Raw genomic sequence first — 20,200 nt, 5'->3', positions numbered from 1 at the left:
TGCTACTCCTCAGGTCATGTTCACATGAAAGAGGGAAACTCCAGATAGGGACTGAATGGAATCCTGAAGACATTTCATGTTGGCAGATTTGGCAATATATTATCAGGAGACTTAAAAATGACCACATGGTTTGACCCCAAAATTCCAATTGTAGGATTTTTATCTTAAAAATAACTGGAACTGTGTGTGTGTGCAAAGCTCTATCTATAAGGGCATCTTGTTGTTTAATGTCATTATTTAATGACAGTGGGAAAAAAAGGAGACAATCTAAATGTCCACCAATATTTAAATAAGGTACAACCCATTCCTATGCTGCAATACTGAGGAGCCATTTTAAAAAATTAAGAAAAAAAAATTTTTTTTATGACTTGGGAAAATTCCCACTACATGCTGTTAAGTGAAAACAATAGGATGTAGAAATGTATATGATTCCAAATTTATTTCTAAAATAGGTATTATAAGTGAATAAAAAAAGACCAGAAACAAATACTGAAAACATAATACTGGTGGTTATCAGTAATTGTAGGTGGTAATTTTTTTCTTTATCTAAACTTCTCTCTCTTTTTCAATATTATTAATAAAATGGATGTATGACTTACAAAAATAAATGAGATAGTGTATGTCAACACTGAGGACAGAACCTTGCACACAGTAGAATAGGATAAATATTTGTGTCTGCAAGGGATGTAGCATGTTGACGCCAGGGTATCAATGTTATACATGTTCCAGTGAAAAAATATGTCTGCCCCTTCCTGACTTTAAATTGCGTATTGCAGGAAACATCAATCTCTTTGCAACAGAGAATAACTTGGCTCCTTACCTAACGCCCCAGATTGACTGTGGTAAAGAGGTTCCAAAGGTAGTGTCTTGGTTATCTAGTGCTGCCGTAACAGAAATACCACAAGTGGATGGCTTTAACGAACAGAAATTTACTCTCTCACAATTTAGGAGGCTAGAAGTTCGAATTCAGGGTGCCAGCTCCAGGGGAAGCTTTCTTTCTCTGTCGGCTCTGGGGGAAGGTCCTTGTCATCAATCCTCCCCAGTCAAGGAGCTTCTCTCAGTGCACAGATCCAACAGACATGCTCTGCTCCTGGCACTACTTTCTTGGCGGTATGAGGTCCTCATGTCCCTGCTCAATTCTCTCTTTTATATCTCAAAAGAGACTGACTTAAGACAAAACCTCATCTTGTAGATTGAGACCTGCCTCATTACCATAAAAAACTGCCACTAATCCCACCCCATTAACATCATAGGGGTAGGATATACAACACATAGGAAAATCTCATCAGATGACAAAATGGTGTATAATCACACAATACTGGAAATCATGGCCTAGCCAAGTTGACACACATTTTTGGGGGATACAATTCAATCCATAAGAAATCCACTCTCATATTTAAAGCTATGAGTCTGCTTATAAGTCTCATACAGGTTCTGGGATCTGAGGGAGATCCTGCAGAAGCACTCCTTTTTGACCCTACCACTGACCTGTTCCAACCCCTGGGGGCAGCCCAGGCAGTGACAAGGAGGCCACAGCCCTGTGAGTCCTTCCCAGCCCACTGGCTCCCAGAGTCTCAAACTGGAGTTATCGTACGGTCATGTGTGTCTGCTGTGTTCCTATTCACAAGGTCTCATGCTTACAATTAAAACTTCCTCTAGAGACACATCTGTGAATATTACTCATTAGTTTTCTTAATCTTCTATAAAACATGCAGGCAGCTTTTGACAAAGCCAAGAGACCTATGAATGATGTCAAGATACACCAACAGGCTAAACCTGGATGAACTCAGAAAAGGTTAACACTGTCTCCAAGGTACATCTAGGTGTTAAAGGTGAAGAGATGTTAAGAACAAAAACTCCACTGTACCCAACCTCTGAGTGAAAGATCTAATTTCTCTCCATCTTTAGGACATAATGCTTCCTTCCCTGTAAATACACAGTCAAGGTCAGATCCTCTTAGAGAATAAGTCAAATCTTCCCTAAGGAGTTAATGTAAAAGCCTTCCCTTTGAATCCATGTAAGGTGTGATGCAAGCCTTCCTCAGACCAAACTGCAGATCAAGGCAGGAATGCTAGGAATCTTAACTTTTTTGTTCACATTAAAAAAAATACTTTACCTTGAAATAATTTCTAACATACAGAAAAGTTATAGGAACTGCACAAAAGAAAACTCCTATATCCCCCTCATCTGGATTCCCAACTGTTAACGTTTCATTACTTTTGCGTCATCTCTTCTCCCTCTTCCTCTCCATCCTTCCCTATTTGCCAACCTGGGTGCGCCCACATGCACGCGCAAACACAGACACAATCTCCGTTACTCGTCTTTTTTCTCTGAACTAGCTGAGATTTTAAGCTGTAGACTTGGTGTCCTATCACACATAAGCCTCCAGTGCGTACTTCCCCAAAACAAGAGCTTAACCACCACACAGTCCTTTAAAACAAGAAGTCAACGCTGATACAACACTACATTCCAGCCCACAGAACCCATCCAAATGTCTCCAAGAACTCAGCAAATACTTTTTCCATGAGCACTTCCTGCGGAATCAACTAGAGAACATGACTGAAAAGCCAAAATGACTGGGAAGACATCAACATAAGGACTGGTGATGTGTATGAAAGCAGGGCGTCTTGGAGAAACAGCAGGTTCCAGGTCTGGGGCAGGAAATGTACACGATGAGCCCGGAAAGAGGTCAGACACAAAAGGACAAATATTCTATGACCCCACTGATGTGAAATATCTAGAACCAAAAAAAAAACAGGAAAGGACAAATACGGTATGACCCCACTGATGAGAAATATCTAGAACAGGCAAATGCAGAGAGACAAAAATCTATTAGTGCTTCCAAGGGCGGGTGGGAGGGGGCGAGTGGGGGTTACCGCTTAAGCGGCACAGAGTTTCTGTTGAGGGTAAGGAAAACTTTGGAAATGGACAGTGGTCATGGCCGCACAGCATAGCGAACGTGATTAACGTCACTGAATTGTACCCACAAAAATGGCTGACGTGGCAGATATTTTGTGTGTGCATGTGTACGTGTGTGTGTATACATATATATATATCTACAAAGAGCCCTGGTGGTGCAGTGGTTAAGTGCTCAGCTGCTAACTGAAAGGTCAGCAGTTCAGACCCACCAGCCCCTCTGTGGAAGAAAGATGTGACAGTCTGCTTGCATAAAGACTACAGCCTTGGGAACCCTGGAGGGGGCTGTTCTACTCTGTCGTATGAGTTGGAATCGACTCCGTGGCAACAGGTTTTCAGTTTTTATATATATCCACACCAAAAAAAAAAAAAAAGATAAAATATGAGAAGAAAAAAAAACTGGGCAAGACTAAACTATAGTATCTAGGGATGCACACTCAAGTGACAAACTACAGAAACGCAAGGAGGCAGTTACTATAACGTGAGGGCAGTGGCTGTTTGGAAGGAGGGTGATAGCTGTGAATGTGATGGGCTTCTTGACCAGGTGGTCATTACAAAGGTGGTCTGTCTTATAACTCATTAAGCTAAACATGTTTGTGTGGTTTTTCTGTATCTCTGTTTAATAAAAAGAAAGTTAAAAACTAAAAGAATGCTTCACAGTTCATACATTTATGACATATTCTGGAGCTGTTGAAAGGATAAGGCGAACATGCATGGAGAGGCCTCCAAGACAGAGTGGCATGAAAGTGTGTGCTCACGTGAGGACTGAAATAAGAGCTTTGAAAGTACATAAAGTTAATAAAAAAGACAAACAATAGCAAGTGTTGGCGGGGACGTGGAGAAACTGGAACCCTCACGCAGTGCTGGTAGGAATGTAATATGGTACAGCCGCCTTGGAAAACATTTTGGTGGCTCCTCAAAACGTAAGTTATCACGTGCCCAGCAATTTCATTCCTGGGTGTATACCCAAGAGAAATGAAAACATACAGGTACACAAAAATCTGCACACTAGTGTTGACAGCAGCACTATTCACAACAGCCAAAAGGCGGCAACAACCCAAGTGTCCATCAACTGATCAATGGATAAAATGTGGTGAATACATACAAAGAAATATTATTCAGACATAAAGAGAAATGAAATTATGACACATGCTTCACTTTGGGTGAACCTTGAAAATACACCAAATGAGAGAAGCCAGATACAAAAAAACCACATATTATATGATTCCATTTATAACAAAGGCCCAGAATAGGCAAATCTATGGAGACAGAAAATAAACTGGTGGTCACTATGAGCTTAGAGGCGGTGGGCAGCAGGGTGGGTCTGACTGCTCATATACTACAAACCACTGAGTTGTACACTTTAAATGGGTGAATTGTGTTATGTACGTATGATTCGTATAGTAATTATGCCTCAATGAAGTTTTTTCATGTACATAAACTTTAAAAATATACATAAAGTACACATACACACATAGAGAATATTTCTGGATATTTAACAAAAACAATTCTGAGCAGAATTTTCCCTGGGTTCCTGGAGTGGAAGGTAGACTTGCTTTTCACTGTGTGTATCTGCGTCCCTATTCTCACCCTTCCCCAAGCCATACTGTTTGCATGACTTATTATTTGCAGCCAAAAGCTAACTAGTTAATGAAAATTAAAGTCAATTGAAAAGATGAAACAAATGAGCAAAACATAAAATTTTTTTTAGAGAATTGATATTTCTACAGGTATTAATTTGGTTCAGTAGGGTAAAATCAATAAACTACGCTTGAAAGAGAGTAACTGTTCATCTCTGAACTAAATGACTTTTTTTAGGATTCTGAATTTATGGTTTTATTTTTTAAATGTTAATATTTTTAATTTTATTTATTTTGTTGTTATTGTTGAGAATATACGTAGCAAAACATACACCAATTCAACAGTTTCTCCATGTACAATTCACTGACAGTGTTTACATTCTTCGAGTTGTGCAGCCATTCTCACCCTCCTTTTCATTCATGTTCTATATACACACACACGTACTGAAAACAAGACTACGCCTCTTCATAGTTCATACACCGTTAAGTTACTGGGACAGAAATAGAAATGTTTGTATAAAGCAAGCCTAGGGCTTGAACTTGGTTTAAGTAAGGTACCTAATCTCTCTAAGTCTTGTTTTCCTCATCCATAAAACAGGGATAATCAATTTATTTTGCAGGATCGTGATGATTAATGTTAACGCATTCACGATTCTATTGTTAAAGTATGCAACAGAATGGCAGGAGTGGTACCTCCTCCAAAGGGTATACTACAATATCAAAGTCTTTGATCCTAAGCCATTCCGTTGTTAAATTCGGGTTAACAAAGTTTATTTTAATGCAAAATATCTATACAGTAATAAAAATGATACTGAGGCAACACAAAAATAATCCTGAGAAACCAACGAACTGCATCCATTTATGAGAGCGGAGAAATTACGGTGCTTCTTCACAAAGAGCTTGTAGTTCATAAATCAAGCCTTAATCAAACCTTGCTTAACTCTGAGACACAGATAGTACTTTGAAAAAAGGGATCTTAAATGTCCACTTTATGCCAAAGTGCTCTCCCAAGTACACAAGACTCTTTGCTAATATTTTTTACTTTTTTCTTTCTTCCCAAGTACCCCCAAGTAAGTGAAGCGAGGGACTAGGAAAACGCCATATTGCTGGCCACAACCCATCTTGTTCATCTAAGTAGGTGGAGGGAAAGACAAGAGGCGGTGGTGTGGGGAGCAGGAGGGAGGCTGTTTGGCTCAGTGGTAGAACTCTCGCCTTCCATGACGGAGTCCCGGGCTCAATTCCCAGCCAACGCGCCTCCTGAGCGTTCACCACCGGTCTGTCAGGGGAGGCTCGCGAGTTGTTAGAAAGCTGAACAGGTCTCAGCAGTTTCCAGGCTAAGACAAACAGGGAGAAAGGCCTGGAAATCTGCTTCCAAAAAGAAAAACAGCAAATGAAAACTCTATGGATCAAGACAATCCCATCTTGTTGTACACTGAGTCACCACGAGTCAGGGGCCTATGGCAGCTAACAACAACAAGAAAGACAAGATAAAGCCCCCGGGCGGTGCACTTGGCCGCTAACCAAAACGTTGGAGGTTTGAGTCCACCCAGAGTTGCCTCAGGAGGCCTTGTGACCTACTTTTGAAAAGCCAGCCATTGAAAACCCTGTGGGGTATAATTCTACTCTGATACACATGGGGTCGCCACGACTTGGAGTTGACTTGATGGCAACTGATTTAAAGACAATACACTTAGCCAAAAGCAATGTCAAAAAAGAAAATATTCTATAAACTAAGACATATCCAACCTTAGAAACAGCTAAGTGCTCTAGTTAAGTACTAAGTGAGTGGAAAACTGGGCAGTTAATTATTTTAAGAGGTCATTAAATTAGAACTGTCTTAAATTCGCAACTTATTAGAGTACAACTCAATAAACTGCTACATTTATCTGCTGTAATTAAATCAGGAGACTCTGAATGGGGGAACAGCAAACACTTTTTTCCTAAAACACTTTGTTGCTTTTTTTTTTTTATTATTATAAAAATACCATATAATAATGGCCAATATAAAGAGGGCTTAAAAATTTTAGACTGTGCAAAATATTTCATACGCATTCATTTCATTTAATAAGTTCACGACTTTAAATGTTAAGTACTGAGGCTTATATAGGTTTAGGAGATTGCCCAAGGTTACATGATTATAAAGAGGGAGAGATGGAATCCAAACCAATGTAGTCTAACTCCAGAATTGATGCTCTTAATCCCAGGGATGAACTGCCTCCCTGTGAAAAAGCACAAGCAAGCTTAACAAGAACAGGTGCGTAAGACTATAAATACAACACGCAGATGGGATAGAGCCCACAGGTTAAGTGAAACAAGAGGGATGCACAAAACGCTACTACATGCTCAGATGTGGTTCGGATGAGTGGGGTGCAGTAATCCTTATTCTTCCCACCTCTTCTCCTCAGGGACATCTGTGGCTGACCTCTGGGCCCTAACAACCACCACAGCAGTCCACATCTTGGCCATGTCCTTCTAGTCTGAGCTGAGGTATTTCTGTGAGGAACAATTAACAGCCTGTTTCCTTGTATTTCAGGGGAAATCAGGTCGAACCAGTTTTTCAGGATGTGAATAAATTAATTCATTATTGTGTTTTGATCCAGCTCTTGATGTAATATCCCGTGATGACACTCCCCACCCCCAAGTCTGAGGCAAGCGCCCTAACCACAACTGAAGTTGGCACCTGGTCCTTATTTTGTGCTTTTCTAACAAGGCGAAGGGAGCGCTTTCTACCCAAGGAAATGGCAGTGTCCATGCTTTTCTTACTGTAGCCTTCTGCGTGGTGCCTTTGTTTGAACAGTGACTGATCATGACAGCCATCGTCAATTCTAGAACAGGCGGCTCAGTATCACCGGAGTTCTAAATCGAGTTCAGGAAGTCTTCATGTGGATGCAAAAAGGCTAAGTTTGGCATGTAGTGACCATGTTTCATTAGCGACACACCAAACACTACTGCTTATTTTCTTATAACACAGTAAAACCAGCCAAGGAGGAGGATGCTCGGGGAAGGGCACTGGCAACCTGGTGAGCAGGCAGGGGTCCAGTGTGGAGAGGTGGGCTCCAGAGCCGCTCCTTTTACTGCTTACATGGCGTTGCACAGGTACTTAATCTCTCGGCCTCAGTGCCCTCCTTTGCAAAAAAGATGGTAATGCTATATTTGCATCAGGTTTAAGATACACTTTTCTCACATTTTAACTTCTCTGCAATATTTTACAACCACGGCACCTAAAGGCAACAGTCATTATGAAGGTATGCTGAAGGCTTTGAAATTCAATTTCATTGTAAGTCTGTATTCTTTGCCTGATTTTCTATTTTCCTTAGAATATTTAGGAATTCTTTACACAATCCAGATTCTAACCCTTTGTTAGTTATATGGACAGCAAGTATCCTCTCCAATGCAGCAGCTTGTCTTTTGACTTCGTTTATAATGTATTTTGTCAAAATTAGTTTTTCAATTAAATGTAATCAAAATTATCAATCATTTCTTTTATAATTAGTGCTTTTTGGATTTTCTTCAAGAACATCTTCCCTACTCCAGCATCACAAAAATGTTCTGTATCTTACTGTACGAGTTTCAAGGTTTTGCTTTTTCACATCTGAGTCTTGACTCCAACTGGAATTGAAACTGGGATCTAATTTTGTTTTCTTCCATGTAGACGCCAACTGTCACAGTAAGAGGATTAATAAAATAGTCTATCTGTTACCCACACGCCAAGTTCAGACTGACAGATACAGATTGATTGGTATCTGGCATCTCTATTCTGCTTTGTTGGTGTAGTTATCAGTCCATAAACCAGAGCCCTGGTCGCGCAGTGGTCAAGAGCTTGACTGCTAACCAAAAGGTTGGCAGTTTGAATCCAACAGCAGCTCCTTGGAAACCCTATGGGGCAGTTCTACTCCATCCTACAGGGTTGTTATGAGTCGGAATCCGCTCAATGGAAGTGGGCTTTTTTTTATGGGTTTCACCTTCTAAAGCCCTATGTAATTTACCTATTTACCATATTTTAACACAAATAACGCACAACTTCTACATGTTGCTGTAAAAATTTTTACATGTTGCTGCAAAAATTTCTTTTTTACATGTTGCTGTAAAAAATTAGCATAGCACCCTTAAGAGAACACCTCGTGGGGGGGGGGGTGGTATGGCTGGCAAACATAGAAGGTGTGCATTATTCGTATAAAAATATGGTATTATACATTTTTTTTGCTGTTGTTCATTGTTTGTCTCCTTGCTAGGATGTGAGATTCACAAGGGCAGGGAATTTTGTTTTGTTTACTGATACGTCTCAAACACCAGGAACGCTGCTGGAACGTGACAGGTTTTCAACAAATTTTTGGGAAACCAACAACTTTTTGTTGAAAAGAACAGAACTGACCACATATAGATATTCATTATAATTCAGTCTCTGGATGCAAAGCAAGAACAGCGAAACTGCTACAAAGCTCTATTAATATTTCATCTGCAAAGTTGCTTACCTCCATCTGCCTTTTCATCTTCACCATTTCACTTTAGTTTGGTCTGCGCTGCTTCAAGCTGAGGCAGTTAGAATTATCTTCCCACTCCTCCTATCCCCTCTAGGGTCTTCCCACTGCAATCCCTCACGCTCAATAATGCCCTATGAATCTTTAAAAAACGCTGTCTTGGTTGGGTCGCTCAGCCTGGGAATCACTGCTCAGCTGCTCTCTTGCACTCAGAGCCTCTCAGTGCAGCTCTCCTTGTACCTCATGCTGCTCCATCCGGGCTGGTCTCTGACAGTCCGTGTTTTACACTCCTGTTAGTACTGAAACATGAGCAGTGCTCTCAGTTTTCCTCTATTTGGATCCTATCTTTCTTTACTGATGCCGTTCACGTGTCATCTCTTCAATGACGATATATGCATAGGTTTTAGAGTCAGATAACCACGTGTTTAAATCCCAGCACTTCATCTCTCAAGGCCTTAGTTTCTTTATCTGTAAAATGGGTTCAATCTATGTGGTACAGCTGTCCTGAGGATTAGATGAGAAAGTATGTGCAGTTTACACGGAACCTGAAATATAGTAAGTGCTGAGTAAGCAGTCGCAATGGCTATACACTAGGAGCTCTGGTAGCACAATGGTTAGGAGCTCGGCTACTAACCAAAAGATCAACAGTTCCAATCCACCAGCTGCTCCTTGGAAACCTTACAGGCAGTTCTACTTTGTCCTATAGGGTTCCTGTAGGGTCTATACGGTCACTATGAGTCAGAAACGACTTGGCAGCAACAGGTTTGGTTTTTTTTGGGGTTATAGCTATACACTACTACTGCTTGTTCAGCACCTTCTACATTTCAGGTTTCATGCTACAGCTATACAGGAGCCCTGGTGGTGCAGTGATTTAGAGGTACAGCTGCTAACTAAAAGGTCAGTGGTTCGAACTCACCAGCCACTCTGCAGGAGCAAGACACAGCAGTCTGCCTTTGTAAAGGTTATAGGGCAATTCTACTCTGTCCTATAGGGTCACCTTCGTAAGGGTTATAGGGCAGTTCTACTCTGTCCTATAGGGTCACCTTCGTAAGGGTTATAGGGCAGTTCTACTCTGTCCTATAGGGTCACCATGAGTCAGAATTGACTCGATGGCGTTTGGTCTTTTGGTTTATAGCTATACACCCTTCTCATCTCTAACTATATGCTAATTTCCTGGAGATGGGAGTCGGGTATCTAGAGAAGGTGATAGGGTGATGACTGGGTCTAGAGCTACTGGTCATAGCTTTCTGACTCAGGGAGGGAGGAAGGGGCAGAAAGGTATTCTGGGAAGAAGGCATAAAAATAAAACTGTCCTAGGGCTCATATTCTTACTTTGGGGACACCATTAAACCTCCCCATCCATCAGTCACCAAGGACTTTCCCACTCTCCCTCAACACACTTCGCAGGCTGCATATTGCTGTTTGCAAGTATTTTTGTCCTTAAGGCTGAGAGTGACCTTCATTTTAACCAATATCACAATCCTGGTCAGAGAAGAGCAGAAAGCAACATTTGCTTACAACTCCTCTCTCACCCAAGGGTGCCACTGGTTAATTTTTTCCCTAATGTGATCTTTTTTTCTAAATTTTATTTTGTTGTTTTTGAGAATAGACACAACAAAACATACAACAGTGTCTACATGTACAATTCAGTGACAGTGATTACATTCCTCCACTTGTACAACCATTCTCACCTTCCTTTTCTGAGTTGTTCCTCCCCCATTAATATAAACTCACTACCCCCTAAGGGTCCTATCTAATCTTTCGAGTAGCTGTTGTCACTTTGATCCCATATACGTAACTCCTAAAACAGCATAATGCTCAAGGCAGACATTCTTTACTAGTTAAGCTAAACTACTGTTTGGTTTTAGGGCTTTAGGGGATATTTTGGTTTAAGTTTTAAAGATTATCTCATGGCAAGAGTTTCAGGCGTTCATCCAGCCCCCCGGCTCCAGAAAGACTGCAGTCTATGAGAATTCTGTTCTACATTTCCCCCTTTTGATCAGGATTCTTCTACAGAATCTTCGATCAAAATGTTCACTAATGGTAGCCAGGCACCACCCACCCAGTTCTTCTGGTCTCATGGAGACAGTTAGCCGCACATCCCATATTCTCCTCCTATTCCTGACTCTCCTTCTTCCTCTGTTGCTCCTGGCAAATAGAGACCAATTGTTGTGCGAGCTTTTCAGACCCCAGGCACTATCCAGCATACTAAGAAGCAGAACAGAAGCACAAAATGCATTATTAGGCCAGCTATCTGGGAACTCCCATGAGATCATTATTCTAAACCACCAAACCAAGGAACCAAATCCACTGAAGTTTTTGATTGTATATAATCAGCCTCATCAGCTACTCTCCCTCTTTTTTCTGTCATTGTTGTAAATGTATCTATCACACAACGTTTGCTGGTTCAACTTTTTACAGGTGTACAACTTACTGACTGCAATTATAATAATCAGCTGTGCAATCCTACCCTTGGAATCAATGCATTTTTCCATCACCATTAGCCACCGCTTTTCCCCTCCTACCTGCCGCTGGTAACCACTAATAAACTTTGGTCTCTATATATTTGCCTTATCTTCTCCTTTTTTTAGTTTCTCACTCAAAAATTTACACACAAATCATTTCATGACATTTGTTGCAATCCCTGCAACGTGTCAGCACTTTCCCCCTTTCCACACTGGATTCCCTGTTTCCATTCTTCCAGTTTTCCTGCCCCTTCCTGCATTTTCGTCTTTGCTTTTGGACAGGTGTTGCCCATTTGGTTTCCTATACTTGACTGATCTAAGAAGCACGTTCCTCACGTGTTATTGTTTGTTTTATAGGCCTGTCTTGTCTTTAGCTGAAAGGTGAACTTATGAATGGCTCCAGTTCTGAGTCAGAAGGGTGTCCAGGTACCATAGTTTTTGGGGGTCCTACAGTCTCTGTCAAACCAGGAAGTCTGGTCTTTTTTGTGAATTTGAATTTTGTTCTACATTTTTCTCCCACTCTGTCTGGGACCCTCTATTGTGAAACCTGTCAGAGCGGTTTGTGGTGGTAGCCAGGCACCATTGAGTTCTTCTAGGCTCAGGCTGGTGGAGGCTGTGGTTCATGTGGCCCATTAGTCCATTGGACCAGTATTTTCCTTGTGTCTTTGGTTTTCTTCATTCTCCTTTGCTCCATATGGGATGGGACCAATAGATGTATCTTAGATGGCCACTCGCAAGCTTTTAAGACACCAGACATTACTCATCAAAGTGGGAGGCAGAACATTTTCTTTATGAACTATGTTATGCCGATTGACCTACATGTCACCTGAGACCATTTCTTCTCTTTTTATGTAAGTGAGGCCATACAATATTTGTCCTTTTGTGACTGAGTTATTTCACTCAGCATGATGTCTTCAAGTTCCATCCATATTGTATGTAGCATGTATGAAGATTTTGTTTCTTCTACAGGCTGAACAGTATTCCATTTATGTGTGTACCACATTTTGTTCATGCAGGCATCTGCTGATGGGCGTTTAGGTTGTTTCCACCTTTTGGCTCCTCATGTGAGTTTACATCATACTTCATATTCTGTATTACGCTTTGCTAAAATTGGTGGTAAATTTACTCATTAACAAACAGAAAAGGAGAAATACACAATAAGAATGACTTTCTCCTAAGCACTAATAATAATTGCTGATATTCAGTGTGCTCTTGCTAGTATTCACAAACATAATAATAAATATATATAAGAAACTATAAAGATGGTGTGGGGGCGATGTCTGACCTCCTCTAACTTCACAAAGGGGAAGGAGAATCAAGATCAACAATCCAAGACTGATTCCTATGAGGCGGGGGTTAGACATGCCCCCTTTCTCCACCATCTTTACTAATTCTGACACCAACCATCCTTCCCATGGCACTCTCTACTTCTCTCCTAGGTTCGATATTCATTGTAATGGCCACACAGAACTCACAGACCATACTCATGATTATGGGGTTTTATTAGGGAAATAACAGGTTACAATTCAGGCTCAGGCAACACCCAAGGATACAGTTCTTCCATCAGGACAGCCTCTCCCCAGCCATGCTCCAAGCCATGCCTCTCTCTGCCCAAAGGCACTCAGCTTTCTTGCTCTGTGGGCCAGGGGGCCCACCTGCTGCTGGGTCTCTGCTGCCGCTTCCGTCACCACTTCTCAAGCTCTATCTCTCTCTCTGTCTCCTGGTTCTACGAGCTTCTCAGTGCCGGGGGTCCCATGTCCAAAGGACTAGCTGGCTCCTGGCTGCTCTTCCTTGGTGGTGGTGGGATTCTCTCTTTCCCATCTCTGGCGTGGCTTATTTCAAGGCAATTGGGATGGCAAAACTGACCAATTCCTTTGGTGGGCTACAATTACCCTATCTGCACAGTCCTGCCCAATCACCTGGGTGGGAGTTACAAGACCATGGCTAGAAAGGCCACACAAAAGTGATCTATCACACCACAGAAACCAGGTTAATCTCTCACAGATTTTGTAATCTGGAGTAAAAGATTTCTTAATCAGAATTGCCATGTGCCACTACAAGTCTTGACACAAAAGGGCACAGACTAACAGATGTGCCAAACATATGATCTCAGCCACATTCAAGCTCTAATGAAGAGAGAGACAAAAACTCCACTCTAGCTGGGGCCAATCTTCCTGAAGATTTTTCTTCTCTTTCACTCAACTGCAAAAATATTTTTAACCTCAAATCCCAAACAATTCAATTATGTTTTAATTAAATCTTGACTTGTCAGCAGAATTTCAATAACACCAGACAGAGAACAGTTAAGGGATACAGTTGAATTTCTAACTTACCAGGTAAAATTCTGCCAACAAGGGCATCTAATAGCCAAAAAGATTCTTCTTCATTCTTTGTTATAAGAATCAGATATCCTGCAATAAAATTCATTCCCTGAAATTACAAAAGTGAGAAACAGAAATTCACATTGAGTTTTAAGCCACCTTGATTCTCTCATGGTTTGGCTGCTAATTATTAAGTTCCAATTTCTTTTACTCAACCCCTAAAACTGTTTGTTTTTTTTTTTTTAGGTAGAACTTTAGAGATACTAAGCATCTGCCATTTAGTAATGTTTTTAAGCCTATATGAAAATGAAGAAAAAGGAAATATTTAAATGAAACTCTTTGGAATACTGCTTTAGAATACTAAAATCAATGACTTTCTCTTCAACTGCTTGTAACGTGTGACAAAATAATATAACTTATGACTGGTTTTTAAAAAAGGTAATCTAATATATACTAACAGAATAAAAATATTCATCAGAGGGTACACTACACCAATGACCACATTTAATAAATAATAGGATCTGACACATTGAAATACTTAGAGAATTTTGTGATGGGGACTGGTTTGGAAAACTCATGGTACATACTTGTCAAATGGCAGGAGCTACCAGAAAACATTAAATATATGAAACTCTTAATTGAAACAGCTGTTGTTGTTAGGTCCTGTCGAGTCAGTTCCAACTTATAGCGACCCTATGTACAACAGAACGAGACACTGCTTGATCCTGCACCATCTTTAGCAATCTTTGCTATGACTGGGCTCATTTTTGCAGCCACTATATCAGTCCATCTTGTTGAGGGTCTTCTTCTTTTTCACTGACCCTCTACTTTACCAAGCATGGTGTCCTTCTCCAGTGACTGGTCCCTCCTGATAACATGTCCAAAGTACATTAGACAAAGTCTCACCATCCTCACTTCTGAGGAGCATTCCGGCTGTACTTCTTTCAAGACAGATCTGTTTGTTCTTCTAGCAGTTCATGGCATATTCAATATTTTTCACCAACTCTATAATTCAAAGGCATCAATTCTTCTTCAGTCTTCTTCATTCACTGTCCAGCCTTTGCATGCATATGAAATGACTGAAAATAGCATGCCTTGAGTCAGGTGCACCTTAGCCTTCAAGGAGACATCTTTACTTTTCAACACTTATAAAGGTTTTTTGTAGTAGATTGCCCAATGCAATACGTCCTTTGATTTCTTGACTGCTGCTCCCACAGGCACTGATTGTGGATCCAAGTAAAATGAAATCCTTGATAACTTCAATCTTTTCTGCATTTATCATGATGTTGCTTATTGGTCCATTCGTGAGGATTGTTTTCTTTGTGTTGAGGCGTAATCCATATTGAAGGCTGTAATCTTTGATCTTCATCAGTAAGTGATTCAAGTCCTCTTCACTTTCAGTAAGCAAGATGGTGTCATCTGCATATTGCAAGCTGTTAATGAGTCTTCCTCCAATCTTGATGCCATGTTCTTCTTCATATAGTCCCGGTTCTCAGATTATTTGCTCAGCATACAAATTGAATAAGCATGGTGAAAGGACACAACGCTGACGCACACCTTTCCTGATTTTAAACCACGCAGTATCCCCTTGTTCTGTCCAAACAACTGCCTCTTGGTCTATGTACAGGTTCCCCAAGAGCACATTTAAGTGTTCTGTAATTCCCATTCATCGCAATGTTTTCCATAATTTGTTATGATCCATGGTCAAATGCCTTCGCATAGTCAATAAAACACAGGTAAACATCCTTCTGGTATTCTTTGCTTTCAGCCAAGATTTGACATCAGCAATGATATCCTTCATTCCGTGTCCTCTTCTGAATTCAGCTTGAATTTCTGGCAGTTTTCTTGTCTATGTCCTGCTGCAACCATTTTTGAATTATGTTCAGCAAAATTTTATTTGCCTGTGATATTAATAATATTGTTTGGTAATTTCAGTATTCTGTTGGATCACCTTTCTTTGAAATGAGCACAAACATGGATCTCTTCCAGTCAGTTGGCCAGGTATCTGTCTTCCAAATTTCTTGGCATAGGCAAGTGAGTGCTTCCAGCACTGCATCCATTTGTTGAAACATTTCAGTTGATATTCTGTCAATTCCTGAAGCCTTGTTTTGTGCCAAGGGCTTGGACTTCTTCCTTCAACACCACTGGTTCTCGATCATATGCTACCTTTCGAATGGTGGAACACAGACCAATTCTTTTTGGTACAGTGCTCTGTATGTTCCTTCCACATTCTTCTGATACTTACCGCATCATTTAATATTTTCCCCTTAGAATCCTTCAATACTGCAACTAAAAAACTAGAGATTTAAATTTTTTCTTCAGTTCTTTCAGCTTGAGAAATGCCAAGCATGTTCGTCCCTTTTGGTTTTCTAACTCCAGGTTTTTGCACATAACATTATAATACTTCATTTTGTCTTCTCGAGCCGCCCTTTGAAATCTTCTGTTTAGCTCTTTTAATTCATCATTTCTTTCATTAGCTTTAGGTACTCCTGTTCAAGAGCAAGTTTCAGAGTTTCTTCTGATATCCATTTTGGTCTTTTCTTTCTTTCCTGTCTTTTTAATGACCTTTTTTGCTTTCTTCGTGTTTGATGTCTTTGATGTCACCCTACAGTTTGTCTACAGAAGCAGCTAGGCCTCGGGAAAAAGCAACTGGAAGGCTTTACAGCAGCGAGTTAGTATTGATCTCTGGGTGACTGGATTTCAGGTGGCTTTTATTTTCTCCTTTTTTTGTTTGTACTTTCTAGAACAAATATGTATTTCTTTAGTAATAAAGGAAATAAAAACTGTAGCTTTTATAAACGAACAAGATCACTTAACATGATACAAAATTTAGAAAAAAAACTTCTTAAGCCAAATATTCCTACAAATTTCTGGCATTAGCAGAGGGGACAGGAGCTGGCTGAATGGACACAGGGAATACCGGGTGGAGAGGACTGTGCTGTCTCATTAGGGGGAGAGCAGCCAGGAGTAGATAGCAAGGTACGTGTAACTTTTGTATGACAGACTGACTTGATTTGTAAACTTTCACTTAAAGCACAATAAATAAAATAGAAAAACAAATTTGTGGCATTACTATAAATTATTTTAATCTGGAAATCAATGAGGGACTGTTAATCAAGAGCAAAAGCACACACATGTACACACACGCACTTCATGTCCTCTCACCCTGCTATTTCACTTAAAAAACCAGACCTAAGAACATGACTCAAGAAACAAAAACCATCTGTACAGAGACGATCATGTTGTTGCTACTGGTGAAGGCAAAAACTAGGTAAGAGCTCCATGACTGAGAACAGACACCCACGAACAAAGGATGCTGCCTGGAGCTGGGAGAAGACAAGGGCATCACTGTCACCGATGACAAGCGTGTGGCCTGTGCTGAACCACGGAAACGCATGTATGTGACCATCTGCAAGGATAAAAAGCAGCACACAGAGCGGCACGAAGACTATGACTCCATACATATACCTTTACACACACAGAGACAGGTGAACAAAAGCCAGAAGAGCTTTTGGGATTACGCTAATATTTAAAATTATGTGGGTTAAAAAAAAAATAAAGCTATTTTACTGTTGAATTGACAAATGTTGTGTTATATATATTTTTACAACAATAAAAAAACCCCAAAAGAACAGTATGTGAAATAATCAAAACATAGCTTCTAAGCCATTCTGCCTTCCCAATTCCTATTCTGTATCAATCCAATTCATAAACTTCCTAAATCATAATGCCTTAAAAAAAAGGCTATGGCTTTAAATATTTCCCAGTGAGAAAAGTGGTAAAACACTTATTTAATGACTTCTTCCTCATGCCTGAATAATAAATTAACAGTAATAAAAGCTGAGAATAACAGAAATTCTGTCTGAGAAGAATGGAGCCATCCTGGCTTCATCTTTATGCAGACACCACCTACATGTAACAGAGTAATGTAAAAATATAACCTCATGAATTATTTAGGTACAGCAACGAGTAGTCTCTATCACAGCTCTTTGCAGCTGGTCTTTTCAACATGATGTGCCTCACTCCTTGCTCGCATTTTCCCTCCCTTTATCAGTGGGATCCACTCCTTTTGCTTTTACCAAAGAGTAATGACAAGTGCTGTCGGAGCAGGGACTCAAGTTGCCAAAGCAAGCCAAATTTTGTGCAAAATTTATTCAAATTTTATTTAATGAACCAAGCACTTTTGGCTCCCTGGCCTTTCTAATAAGTCTCTGGAGCAATCATCCACATACGGGTGTCACTATGGATTGATCTCATTCGCTGTCCTCTTACGAAGCCTTTTAACAGGCTGGCTGCCTCTAAGAGCACGGGAAGCATGAAGCTTCAAAAGCAGAAGAAGCTGCTTTCCAATTCCCGTGACGGTCGTGTGCTTGATGCTCACAACCATGGTGACAGGGTATCGTCTGTTGTTTTTATTCTGGACAAAAGACAGGGAGTGCTCTCCTAAAAACATTCACACAGCCCAGAACCCTGCCTGGAATCCTCCAAGCCGGGGCTGGCAAGCCCCTGCAGACCAGCTGCCTCTGCTCTCTAGGGAGCACAGAGAACTCAAACAGCAGCCGCAAGCAGAGAAGTCCAGGCAATCAAACACACATGCGCCCGTAAAGAGACCAGGGATAACTTCTCATGTCCCTAAGAGTGGTTCTTCTTGGTTTTCTCTATTACATATAAAAGTATCCCTTTGAATGCTACCAAACTGAGACCATTTCATAAACTAACAAGAAATGATTTTTTCCAATTCACATGGTAATTTATACAGAAAATCAAAAACAAGATTGAATTAAATTGGTAGACAATGAAGCATACTGCACCCCTTATCTTTAATTTCATGGAAGATCTGACTTACAGAATGTAACCTCAAAGGAGCACACCCACCCCAGAACACACACACACAATTTGCACTAAGGTAATTCAGGTTCCCATTACCTTTGTATTCAAATAAATACTGTATTCACTTAATTTACTTCCTGTTTCCCAACTTCCCACCCTCACCCCATCTAACTATCACCTTGACACCAAAAAGCTGTCATTAAATAGACGTTTTGTGGCTTTTCTCATTGGAAAATATTTAAAGCCATAGTCATTTTTATGACTTAGAGAGTTTATGAACTGGATTGAAAAAGAATATTTAACTTATATCTAGAGAAAATCACTGTTGTAAATTTGTGCAGTTCTCATTCTCTATGCCTTCCCATCTACTGCACGCTAGTTTAGGGGTTCCTGCTATGCTTACCTGGCAATATCCCACACCTTGGTTATGATGCCCATATGCCAACAGCACATTGTACAGGGTCTTTTGTAAACAGGGGTCTGCAGTTTTTCGGAATTTTACGTTGTCGGGAAAGGTCCTGTTTATATCTGTAGGAAAATGCATGAAAAGCATTATTCAAAAGACAGAAATAGCAGACTGATCTCGTATATATTCAAAATCATTCTTGTCTATCTGTCCCTAAGGGAGATCCCCAGAGCTCATTCCTGGAGTGCTGGGATTCCGTCTAGGATTTAAGGAATGGTTTTCAACCCCGAATCACCTGGTGAACTTGCGAAAAAAAAAAAAAAAAGCCTGGGCCCTACTCCTAAAGAATCTGATTTAACTGGCTTAGACTACATTGGAATATTTTTAAAGCACCCCACTAGGTGATTCTGATGTGTAGGTAAGGTTGAGAATCACAAGTTGAAATCAAGAACTCCGACCTTTCTTGGGAAAGGAGTCTCTCTAAAGCAGATCATGAAATATATCCTAAGAACGGCCTGACCTCTCATCATGTGAGTGATGTTTACCAGCACCCTCAATGCAGTCAAGGAAAAGGGCAGAGTTAGCATGTCAAATGGAGTCTGTTGGTGTCAGAGAGGAAATGAGAAGGGCATTCTTTGGGTTTCCACATGCCCTGCTCCCAGCTCTAGCCTGAGGATAGAGGCTAGGTCCCAACAGTCCTTTCTTTCAAAATCAGTGACGGCAGGCAGGTCTCTCAGAGCTGAGGGCCTTGATGCTGCTGGAGGCCCTCCTACCAACACAGGAGTAAGACGCTAAGCCCAGAGACACCTCAACTCCTCTACCCCACCCGCCTCTTTCTGGATACACACCTTTCCCCGCTTTCCTCCTAACCCCAGGGACCTACATGCACCTCTGCTCTCAGGCTTACCCTCTTCCTGAAAGCACTCTTAGCTAAGGAGGACTCAACTCCAGGATGATGGAAAATAGTTGGAAAATATTTTACAGAAAACTTTGCGAATTTCTCACAATTGCAAAGGTCCAAAAAAGAAAGAATTAGAGCATACCAGTATTCCCTTTCACAGTAAACAAAGCCGAATACTGAGGCTAAAGCTCAGCATCGCTGACCTTCATAGGCAGGGAGGTTTCTCTGCCCCACCCTCTTCCTGCTCATCACGATGCCCTGTTCCCTCAGCTGTGCACCTTCGCGCGCCCATGCCTGTCAGCA

General features: G+C 40.8%; 1 protein-coding gene across 1 annotated transcript in view; it reads right to left on the bottom strand.

Moving 5' to 3' along the window:
- Positions 1-20,200, bottom strand: part of GRTP1 (growth hormone regulated TBC protein 1) — a 64,529-nt gene that overhangs the window by 19,224 nt on the left and 25,105 nt on the right. Inside the window, exons 4-5 of the mRNA XM_003414053.4 lie at positions 18,994-19,118; positions 13,773-13,869 (exon numbers count right to left, since the gene is read on the bottom strand). Coding sequence (XP_003414101.1) covers positions 13,773-13,869; positions 18,994-19,118 — 222 coding nt within the window. The remainder of the gene's footprint in view (positions 1-13,772; positions 13,870-18,993; positions 19,119-20,200) is intronic.

Source organism: Loxodonta africana, chromosome 23 (assembly GCF_030014295.1).
Source record: "Loxodonta africana isolate mLoxAfr1 chromosome 23, mLoxAfr1.hap2, whole genome shotgun sequence".
NCBI lineage: Eukaryota > Metazoa > Chordata > Mammalia > Proboscidea > Elephantidae > Loxodonta > Loxodonta africana.
The sequence above is the reverse complement of the archived record's forward strand: the minus strand, read 5'-3'. Positions and strand labels throughout refer to the sequence as shown.